At 45.0% G+C, this 11,908-nt stretch overlaps 1 protein-coding gene across 1 annotated transcript in view; it reads left to right on the top strand.

Annotated features, from left to right (window-relative positions):
* Nucleotides 1-3,482: 3,482 nt before the first annotated feature.
* Nucleotides 3,483-11,908, top strand: part of col11a2 (collagen, type XI, alpha 2) — a 61,510-nt gene continuing 53,084 nt past the window's right edge. The window contains exon 1 of the mRNA XM_036555266.1: nt 3,483-3,777. Coding sequence (XP_036411159.1) covers nt 3,660-3,777 — 118 coding nt within the window. The 5' untranslated portion in view covers nt 3,483-3,659. The remainder of the gene's footprint in view (nt 3,778-11,908) is intronic.

Genomic DNA, 11,908 nt, shown 5'->3' with positions numbered 1-11,908 from the left:
ACACTTGGTAAAGTCAAAATAAAAAATTGTGTATATATGTGCGAAGAATTTGCTTTCACTATAAATGCTGTCACCATCGAGTTCTATTTTTGGTGAGTGTCGCGTAAACAAAGATAATGTACTTCAGACAGAGAGCATGGTTTTCTATATGCGCTGTCCAGGTTTTTTTTTTTTAATAGAAACCCTGTCTTTCCACCCTGTCTTTTGGGAGGAATGGTTGAAAAGTAACGGTTCTTTTAGGCTCTGGTTCCACTGTAGTACCAGCCAACAGAACCTAGAAAAGGGTTCTCCTCTGTCCTTTGCTTTCTTATGCAAACTGCACAGTGTTACATTAATGTAGAGGAGAGAGAGAAAAGAGGAGGGATTATAGAAATACCACAAAATAGAAACTGTTTTTTTTTTCTTACTGAATCAAAGACATAAATAGACAAAAATGAGAGGGAGAGAGAAAGAGAAAGAGGGACACAACATCAAAGGATGATTATACTTAATTATTGCCTACTGGCTCTAGCGCCTGCATTAAAAAATGACTAAACAAGGGTTGCATCACTTAACAGCAACTTAAACTACAGGATGTACAGAACATGGAAATAGACAGGTACAGTACAACCGCCTCTACAGGGTTGCAAGAGGAAAATAAAAATGGCTTTGTGATGGGCAAAGTCCTGACAGAAGAGATAAAGAAGCTGAAATAGAATCACACACTTCATGTGTTAAATAAGCACAAGTGAAAGGTAAAGGAATGCTGAGACCAGATGGATAGGTTATGTGTCTAGCTGCATGTGTAGGACAGTGTTATCCTGCACGCGATTAGTGTCACTTGCTTTTGCAATGCTAGTCACGGCAGAGCATATTCAGGAAAATCCAGGGGGACATACGGACTGAGTGATTGATTCAGTCAGACAGTCTGCATCCTCTCCACATCTTCCACCTATTATGACATCGTCCTGGTGCGGCCGATTGCTTTCAACCGTGATTCATCAGCATCTTTTTAGCTGGCGCACAGAATCCTGCTCCGGCCAATCAGCAGCCGGTGGGCGGGTCCCTGGATTTGTGTCAGGTCCTGTGAGCGGTGGTGTTCTGGCACTCTGCCGTGTGGTGGAGCACCGTGGGTGTGTCTGCTTTTGGGCCTTCGTTTACTTTCTCTCTTTTTTTTTTGGTTGGGCCTCTGAAGAGAGTGCCAGCGAAAGGAAGACAGCCTGGCTGGCAGCATCGGAACCAGGTTTCATCTGAAAGGGTGGTCTCCGTCCCGTACCCGGCACCGTGATTAGCCCGTCTGTTTTTGGAAACGCGTGGCTTAGGAGGCAGCCTTGTTCTTCATGCACAGGGTGATGGGTTTCACTCTCATTACCTGTCCCGTGAGCACAGAGACACACATGAGCTCGAATGGGTGGGACATAGGATGTGCCTACTCCTCACATCCCCAGCTGATCCCAGAACAGTGCGGGCTGACACTGTATGGTGCTACAGGTCCAGAATTTGCACAGTAGCATCAGAGCTCCCAATGTGCTTGGACTCAGTTTGGTGTCTGATAGGCAGCAAGGCTGTTGTTGAGGTCACAGGCCATTGCTGACAGGGCTGTGATTCACCCAAAAACTCTTAGCAGCCTTATGTCTTTGGCACAAGTCTAGGTCATTCTACCTGTCACCTGTCACCACCTGCGTGTAGAGTGAGGCTTTCTGAACTCCATAATGGATGGAGTTACCATGCATCGCCAATCTGTGAGGTGTATGAACCAATCAGAAGACTGAATGGCAAAATTATACTATTGGCTGCAATCTGTGAGTCTCTGAGCCCTTGGTACTTCAACTCCACTCATATTGGTATCCATGTGACCCAAGACTCTTCTCAATACCTGCACACACCTTGGTGGTATTGGTGTTGGTTTTATGCTTTTGAGGAGAAAGGGATAGTAAGGAGAATGTTCTGCCTTTGGCCCTACTGATTGACTTTTCAAAAATCATATACAATGTGCACCAGCGCATTGCATATGATTGCGCTGGTGCACATTGGTGTAGAGGTAATCTGAGCCGCTGTCACCAACATTTAAACAATGGAGAAGCCCTCCTCCAACAAAACTGCTTCTGCCCACTCTTCCTCTCTGTCTTGGTTTATTGATCTTTCTCCTGTTGAGCCTCTGTGAATCTCAAAATCTGAATGTCTTCTTTGAATTAATCATAAGCCTTTTCACAGGAAGATAGAATGGGTGTTAGATAGAAACTCTGGATGAACACAGAAAAATATTTTCAGTCTGATCCGTGGCAGCAGGTTAATCACTACAAAGGCTATCCAACTTGGAACAGTACTTCATTTTTTGACAGCTGTATTTGAATGTTTTGTACTCGTAAATTCCTTCTTATACTGTCATTGAAGATTGATGCTACCCTCATTTTATACTTTGCTTACAAAATATGTTGAGATCTGTCTAGGTCTGTATCGAGGACAAGCCTTTAATTTAATGTGCCCCCAATCTTTGCTAAAGGGAAAAGCACCAAATGTTGGGTATTTTGCTTAACCGCGTAGTTCCACAGCGCTTCACGAAACTGACATCTTAATGCACCTGGCTCTCCAGTTACGCCATGAGGGTTTGACCTATCAGGGTGCACTGCGGCTATGTGAAAGTAATAAGGGGCGTGGACGTGGGCGTGGGTTAGAATCTCATTTCAGTGGCTCCGCTGGCTCTGCAGCGTGCTGATTGGCCGCGGCATTTCCTTTCATAATTCTGAGGACCCACCGGTTCTACACGGTCCGACTGTCTTAGCCGCAAGATACGCGGACAGAAAAACGGACAAATTGACAGACAGACAAACATCCTTATTTTAAAAGGGAGCATCTCTCACAGGAAACAGCGGGATGTGGAGGGCTACAAAGACAGGGATGGAGAGTAGGAAATAGGAAAACGGTTCGGAAATACAACAGTGGACTGCATTTCTTGGATATCGTTTAAGGCAGTTTGTATGTGCATCTTTTGTCTATAATATTATGGATTGCAAGATAAACAACAAAATAATAGCTAGTGTTAGAAGAACATAAAGCCATGCCTTCATGTAATCTCATATACATAACCCCTTTCTCTCCCTCTCTCTCCCCCTCTCTCTCCCTCCCTCTCTCTCTCTCTCCTCCTTTCAGCTCATTTACACACGTATGCTACGTGTAACGTACGCGCAACACACGTACAAGCTCTCTCCCTCCCTCTCTCCAAACTCTCTCTCACTCATTCACTCTCTCTCTCTCCACACACACACACAGGCTCCCTCATTTTTCGTGGGAGAAAGAAAGACGGGGGAGAGAGAAAGAGAGGAAAGAGAGAGAGAGAGTGATTTTAAGCCTCTCTCTGCTCTCTCCGCTTTCGGCACTCATATTCACTCCTCTAACTCAATGGGGCTTTAGCGTTAGGGATTCAATATCAAATAAAATATTTATTGCCCACACCCCCATTTCTATTTAAATACTGTAAATAAGATAGGTAGATAGATAATTTATTGAAGAACAGCTGAGAGTGAGGCAAAGGACGTCTCCCAAGGCGTGCCATTTTTATTTTTTCACCTCACAGAAAGTCCAGTCGAACCTAGCCGACCGACTGACTTTCTGTGAGAGAGTCTAATTTGAACGATCTTACCTTCATAGCCATACCAAGCAACCAAAGAACTTCCAAAAACATGGATACTCGAGAATGCCTATTGCGGAAGAAGCGAAGACCCTGGCGCGCGGACCTTTCCTCCTTCGCCTTGGTAACTGTGGCGCTCGCGCTGTGCCAAGCACCTCTGGCTCGAGCAGGTAAGATTGCAGTTTTGTTTTGTTGTTTTTTGACATAAATGTATACAGTGACAAGATACTAACAGAAACAACGCAAGCCTTTTTCTGTTTTATTTGAATACAATGACAAAGTATACGTTCATCCATATTTTCGCTCGTGCGTCGTGCGTTTTTACGCTCAAGAGCTTATCTGTTTCAAAAGTGTCTCCATGATTGTTCATGGTAAGAGTTTAAGTGCACGAAGTTAATGAAGGGTAACTGTCAGCAATGTAGACTAAAATTTCAATGCATTTTTTCTGCTGAATGCTATGTTGGGTGTTAATTTATGTAAGTCTATTTCTTTATTTCATAGCTATATGGTACGGGACACACGAGACAGGTGAAAGTTCACTTGTCATACTGCTGCAGTTAGCGCGGTTCAGAAGCTGGTTTCCACCAACAGCGGCGCATTTCAGCTTCGCTAAATGTGGAGTGCATGGATTTATCCGTTTCAATCATCGCGCACACGAATGCTGACCTACCTTTTACCCAGTGACTGCGTAAAAGCGTTTTAAGCGATGAAGAGGCATTTGCCATGTTTGAATTACGTGTTTATAAGGCAAACAATACAACATTTAGCCTCGAGCTTGCTGCACGTCAGGCGGGGCCACGGGGTTGGATGGTGCAAGAAGTGTCCGTTTTTCCTCTTTGGAGTTATTTCCAGTGATTTTTGCCCACACCTGTCTCCTTTTCCCGTGGTAAAATATAAATCAAATGGGTAGTGAACGTCAGATGAACCGCAGTTAAGTTGCTCCCACCCTGTTGTGTGCGGTACAATTTGCATAGGAAATAGCAATTATTGTGGCCCATCTCTCTGCGCAATGACATGGCTTCTTGTCCCCCTAAGGACTTATTATATCCCTGATTTCTATTGTTTCTCTTCCACTTAACAAAACCGCGGGTTATCCAGTCACGTCTTTGATATAGTGAAGGTCGCTTTTTCTGCACTATTGCAAACCCCGGCGTTTCTGATTAACCAAAAATTTCATGACAGTAACTAGCGAAGGCCCTGGCGACGAATTAGTTAAGTCTGATCTCATAAACACAAACAAGCAAACAAACACATCGATTAATTTCTATATAAACTAGCTGTATTATTGTTTTAAAACGATAGCAACTGTAACAACGATAGGTGGTAATTATACCATTGGCAATATTAATCATGAAATTAATTTTGATATTTTCACGTGAGAGTTGCTGTAATTAGTGTCGTTACCTTCATTGCTCTGGTAGCATGGAAGTCTATTATTTCAGGTACTGTCGCGTAAGAGGACTGGAACCGTTTTTCGAAGAATTTGGTGAGAAAGAATGTTTTCGAGGGACCCATGGTAGTTCTTGCACTGACCGCTAGACTGTTACCGTGCGATTGTATCTCCCCAGCTATTTATAACACAGAAGCACCATTCATAAACTTCCCTGGGGTTCCAAACGTCGGCTTCACCTCTCATAGACTGGCTTCATTTATACACTCTTTCAACGAGTTGTATTGTACTTTTTATGGATATTTATTGTCTGTTTTATGTCTGATAAACACGACAGCCTACTTATAACTAACAGCTCCAACGACAACCAGGATTAATAAGTGAAGTGAAGTTTAATGTAATGAAACTTTTTGTCCGCTTCCTGGGTGTTGATTTTGCTGTAAAGCTAAGTGAAATGATTTTACTGTGCTGGAACATTGAATTTGAATAATTATGAAAATGTGATACTTGCAATACCTTCCCTGTTGTCGTTCACCAAAGTCGCTTCTCTCCTCAAAGGTAGTCAGACCGAAAAGATTACAAGAGTAACAGCTGTCATTGCTAATTATAGAGATCAGACGACTATGTTCAACGTATGCATCATTATGTGTCTGGATTTAGTTATAATATGAGCAGTTGTTTCATGGTCTTCCACCTGAAATCGTTTCACTGTGGCTGGTGGCATCAGTGTGGGGGTTTTCTAACAAATTTGGCGCTTCTTAAGAGTGTGTTTTTTGGCTCGGGGTCCAATTTCAGATTTCAGAAGCGATTGCTTTTTCTCGTCTGACTCCCATGTGTATTTTGGAGGGGGAAGTCTGAATATTTTCATTTTTGATGAATAGGTTACTATACGGCGGTGTGCGAGTGAGAGAGTGAACTATACGGCGGTGTGCGAGTGAGAGAGTGAATGCGTCAGTGTCTCGCGGTGTGTGTGCGCGCTTTGTACAGTCATGTTTGTATCAGTGTGTTATACACTGAGCCGAGGAGGGTGTGGTGGTGGTACCCAATTCAAGTGAATGTGCCTCTTGTGTGTGTGTGTGTGTGTGTGTGACAGAGACAGAGAGAGAGAGCGCGCGTGTAAGTTTGTGTGTGTGCGTGCGTGCGTGCGTGCGCGAACAGTCAGATGTAGGCCGATATATTTCTCAGTACAAAAACAAGCAACAGATGAAGTCTGTGACAACCACATCAGCTGTTGGTCACCTGTGCGCGCAACTCGGTTGCGATTTTTGGGAGCAGTCCTTGATGCAGGTGCATATTGCGAGCTACGTTTTTTTTGAACGACCAACCTTCTTATTTAGAACTGAACATATAATTCTCATAAAAGTTGCACCGGAAACCGGGTCCTTTCAGTGGCGTTAAAGACAGAAGTTTCGGTCACTGATGGAGTGTTCCGCCGCTGGTGACAGTTTTGAGTGCGCACCCAGGTAGCTACATTCCACAGGCCGTTAAAATGAAACTTTCAGACGTGCTTTTTCTGTCTTTCTGCTCTGGTCTCTCCCTCATGGAGCCGGGAGAAATTGTAAAGCCAGGAATGAAAGACCGAGTTTGTGTTCAGAATATAGGTGTGGGATATTTTCTTTAACGCTGATGTTCCAAACGTCATTTCAAAGCGGCCACTCTACAGACCAGTCTGTTTTTACTCAAGGTAACCGCTGGGTGTATCTGACTCACATAGTCCCTGCCCCCCCCCCCACCTCTAAGTCTCTCTCTCTCCCTCTCTGTCTCTCTCTGCTCCACAGTCAGAGGGCTAGTGAATAGAGCTACTGTGTGTAGGCGCAGTAGCTATGCAGCCCGAGTGTGTGTCTACACACGCACGTCTGGGTGTATGTTTGTTTCCGATGGTCTGTCCGTCTAGCCCTGTCAGCTACACCTCCTTGCATTCTTCTCAGTGATCGCTGTCAGATGCGTGTGTGCGTGCGTGCATGGATATGTGCGTGCGCGCGTGTTTCGCTCTTTCCTTATGCGTGTCTGCAAAATATATACACCTTGGCGTGCAAATCCGAAATATCCTGTGTTGCTTTATCTCTCGTTGTAGGTGTGATTTTCCGCGTGTGTCTCTGTTTTACAGAGAGACCACCTAATATATATTTTCCAGCTCTCCAAAAGCTGGAGTTTCTGGACGTCTCTCTCCCCCGCGCGCTCGCTTTCTAGAGCTCGTTCCTGAAATACCTCGACCTCTTCAGGAATGCGACTGCGGCGGTGTGGGCCGCTAGGGGTCACTGTTTCTCAGTAATTTTCTAGCTCTTTAATATCCACATCAACACCAACGGCTTAATAAGGATTTATCAGACTGAACTCACTGTTGACAGTGGTGTTCAAGGGTCCCCATAAAGCACTTCTTGGATCATGTGGCAGAAAAAAGAAGAAAAAAAAAACAGCAAAATAAATTCGTATTTTCACTCGCTAATGCTCTTTATCACTTGTTTCCCATCTTACATTTGCTACATTATTTAGTGTTTCTTAGGTTTCATCAGCTCTTATTATTCTAAACTTCACTCTGTTTAGCGGTCATTAAATCGTTTCGGTGTTGAAGTGGTCGCTCAGCATAATGTTGCTTATGAATACTTGTGCTGGATAAATCGATCTTTACAGGATTTTTTTAACCAATAAAGATTGTTGTGTCTGACAAAAGCCTCCAGTTTGTCATCGATATTTATGGCTAGCAGCATGGTTATTGTTTATTGTTTATACACCTTAGTGAGCCAGGGTAGATAGCACCAGGGTTCCTCCAGAGGGGGTTGAAAAAAGGACCATACCGCAAGCAAGGCCAGGCACATGCACTTTCTCTATAAGAGGGACAAACAGCTTGCAGTCCATCTACAAGAAACAAAATAAACTGTCTCTAGGGTTTGATCAAAATGGCCATGTACTGTATTCAGCAATGCTAATAAAAAGTGAAAAAATCCCAGTATTGTAGTTCTTCAGGACCAGTTGGCTGCACCCACACTGAGACACTGGCCCAGATTCAGTCTGGCTGCAGTATTCTTCCTGCTGGACTTTGAGCAAAGCCTTCATTTTTTGGAATTTCTGCCCTTTTTTCATTAAATTCAGTGACCAGTTGATTCAAAAAATTGTGAAAATATTGAAAAAGTAACATTTCCCTTAAACCTACTGCACGGGTAGATGGCATGTCGGTCTGAATTTGACTCCAGCTGACTACCGGAGAGAGGGAGACCCCTCGCCCAGCTTGCATCAGAATCAGACCAGCTGAACACCAGTGCCCGCCATGCCTGGTTTTCAGACACTTGGGTCCGGATGAGAGGAGGCCTGTCTGCGGGGGGGGGTAGACCGATGGAGCCCCTGGAGGGTGTAGTTTTGGTGTGAACAAATGTTTCTTTTTGTCCTCCAGAGTTCAGCTACTTAACGCATGTCCCTCTGGGGTTCAGTGACCCAGTAGTAAATGGGTGTGATTTATACCACAGGACTTTAGAATCCGGAACACCGCTGTGTTCCGTGACCCTTTTGTCACAGAGTGGGTCAGTGACCCAGACTGTGACTGTCAGTGTGAAGCTAAGGCTAGCAGGAGCTATGTCCGCAGAATAAAACCGTTCAATTACTGGTTCTTTAAATCATAAAACGGGCCTCCTGGTTCGCCACTTTCGCGCCACCTCGCGGGGGGAAAAAAAACGGCCCTGCCAGACCGGGAAAAGAAATTCCCTCTTTCCTTTGAAAGGCCTTAATTTGTGGATGGTGTTGGTGGTTAAGTACCTTCGAGGCATTGTTAAAAGAGTTCCTGAATGACCCAATGTTATGCCAGGGTTTAATGATATATATTTTTTGAAAGCACGGTTATTTTAAATGACATGGGAGGCAGCAGACGATTCCAGCCCTCCGTCTGGCTTTGTGTGCAACACAATCCATTTTCCAGGCGGTCTCAAATGACTGTGCTTTATATAGCATATGGCCAGGGGCAATGCTCAATAAAGCAAAGAAGTATCTATCTGCAAAGGGTAGGCCATGAATGTGAAATTACAAATGATATGTAGCGCGTTATATTCAGAACCCTCCAGACTCAACTTACCTTCAACAAAAACAGATAACGGCAAAAGCCTAAAGCCTACACCATTTCTGTAATTATCAGTTGTGACGAAAATCTGTGTGATTTTCATAATTTATGGTTTGTGGGTCCTGGGGAAGTGTGGAACACCATCGCTTTAGGGGGATATTTCAGAGGAATTCAGACGGCATTCTTTTTAAAAAATAGCTATTTGTCTTGTTGTCGCTTCCCAATGGAAATTAGGCCAACAGTTTAGACTGACACCCGGCCATTTCTGCCATTATAGTTCATTTAGAAAATGAGACGATACCTTATAACTCCACCTCTCTTCTCCTCCTCTTTGTTCAAAGACACTTGTAATTTTTTCATGTGAGGGTTCATTTTTTCTTCTTTTTTTTTCTTTTTGGAGGGGAATTTCCATGACTGACAGCATACTGTCAGGGCATCGATTTGAGGCATAGTCATGGCTGTGTCGCACTCTTCCATTTCACTATTTTATGACTCTTCCTCTTTTTTCTCTTTTTTTCCTTTAAATCCGGCAACCCCAAAGGCGTTGGTTGGGCAGGCGCCCGCTCCTTGTGGGCTCTGGCCCGGGCACGAGCCGTTTCATAAATAAACCTGCAGCAGAGGGGGGGGCGTGGGCGGGGCACGGAGACGGCGTGGCAGCGGCCTTGTGGTCGGGGTGCCCGCGCTGACGCTGCAGGGACGTGGCACAGCGCCCCAGCCGGGTGGCACGCTGCCATGCGGGGTTAGAGCAGCAGGATGGGGTGCAGGGCTCAGTCATGGGGTACAGGCCTCACCACAGGGGTTTCTGCTGTTATTGCTGATGTTCTTAGCGGATGCTCTTATCCTGGGTTTCTCACATGGCTCACATTTTACAGCATGATATTTTCATACCACAGGATTTTAACTGAAGATGTACAGGTTGTGGATCTTGCTCAAGGGTGCAGCAGCCGTTTCGCACCTGAGAATTGAACCTGTAACTTTGCGGTCACAGATCTTGTTCCTAAACCAGGATACAGGTCTGCTTATGTCTGTCTGCTCGCGCTACAGAAATTAGAATTAGCTCAGACACAGCTACCTGTCGGGACTGCAGGGCTGAGCATGGTCAAAGGTGGGCAAGTTTACAGTTTGTTTCATTCCAGAATGAGGGCTGGAGTCTGCTGTGTTCCGGAAGAAGATGCAGTTTATCAGTCCAAGTGTTTCACTCTGGTTTCACTGCATCAGAGTGGCAATTACACTGAATTTGTTTCGTGTTCTTTACTGGATAGCCTGCAACATCGCAACAGCGATCGGTTTGGTGTGTTGCTCCAAACTGCTGATTGGGCAGGCTGATCCCTGCAGTTGACTGGTATCATCTCCAAGATGTAAAGAATGAAACCATCCTCTGTGATTGGGCCTAGCTGGGGTCTGACTGCGTAGGCAACTAGGTAAATAGGTAACAGGTTTGTTTTTTGAGAGTGCGTTGATGGAAGTCAAATCACTGCATCTACCTGTCTGCCTTTCTCTGCCGGTTTGCTCTCTCCTCATTTCCATTGTTCACAGGGAGCGTTGATCAATTTAGATTGCCCTGAGAGCTTATATAGTCTGCATAGTCTCAGATTTTAAACATGGACTCAATGTTCTATGAATATGCGTAGTTGAGTAAGCTTTTATAGTTGTGCATTTCAGCATCTGCCAATATGTGCTAGCCTGCATCTGTCTGTTGCCTTAAGTCTTCTTGCCTGTGTTTCATCCACTTGTACTGCTTCCAGTCACCCCTTGGAAATCAATTTGAAATCTGATGCATTTCAGTTACAAGTTGCACATTCTTTTCATATTAAACAGACATTATATATATGCTTTAATAACCCCTTATTAAAGGGAACGTTGTTATGATGGCTTTTCTGTCTGTGTATGTTGAGCATTATAAATATATCATAAATATAGTGAATTATGATGTAAATTACAACCCTCCGCCTGAGCGAGGCACACACGCCTAACTACTGTGGTTGGCTGGAGTGTGCAACGTCGAGGGAGAGAGGGAGAGAGGGAGAGAGAGAGAGAGAGAGGGAGAGAGAGAGGGAGAGAAGGAAAGAGATGGAGAGAGGCAGAGAAGGAAAGAGAGGGAGAGAGACAGAGAGGGAGAGGGAGATAGGAACAGAGGTAGAGAGGGAGGAAGAGCGGAAAAAGAGAGGGAGAGAGAGAGGAAAGCGAGGGAGAGAGGGAGAGAGAGGGAAAGAGAAGCAGAGAGGGAGAGAGACAGAGAGAGTGACAGAGAGAGAGGGAAATTGACAAGGTCACATGGAATCTCTGCCTGGTCTTGTCATTTGAAGTTAATCTTTCACCTCTTTTTTTTTGTGGTTTCCCCATTCTGTGACCTCCTCTGTCATCATTCCTCCTCTCTCTCACATCCTTTCTTTTTGTCCTCCTCTCTCTCTCTCTCTCTCTCTCTCTTTCCTTCTCTCTCTCTCCCTCTCTCTCTCTCTCTCTCTCTCTCTCTCTCTCTCTCTCTCTCCATCTCTCTCTCTCTCTCCCTCTCTCTCTCTATCTCTCTCCAGCAGTGGCACCTCGGTGTGAGTTAGCGCTGAGGGCAGAGGTGAGGGGTTGGGGTGGCAGGTGGTGTGTTCCTCCGGTATGTGGCACAGGGGCACGAAAAGACTGAAAGGAAGAAGAAAAGGAGAAGAAGGGGTGGGCGAAGGGGGTCCCAAAAAGAGAGCATGTGACGATTTTATGGGGGTGTTTGGGCCTTGCCTCACTGAACCGCTGTTTACGGTTCAGTGTTTACGGTGACCTGTAATGGTGATGTACCGTGTGCGTGCGTGTGTGCAAACCAAGCCTTCGGCGTTGTGCATCTGTGTGTACAAAGCAAGTGTTTGCCAGGCCCATGTGTGCC

This window comes from Megalops cyprinoides, chromosome 21, assembly GCF_013368585.1.
Source record: "Megalops cyprinoides isolate fMegCyp1 chromosome 21, fMegCyp1.pri, whole genome shotgun sequence".
Lineage (NCBI taxonomy): Eukaryota > Metazoa > Chordata > Actinopteri > Elopiformes > Megalopidae > Megalops > Megalops cyprinoides.
Note: the sequence above shows the minus strand (reverse complement) of the source record. Positions and strands in the feature narration are given on the sequence as shown.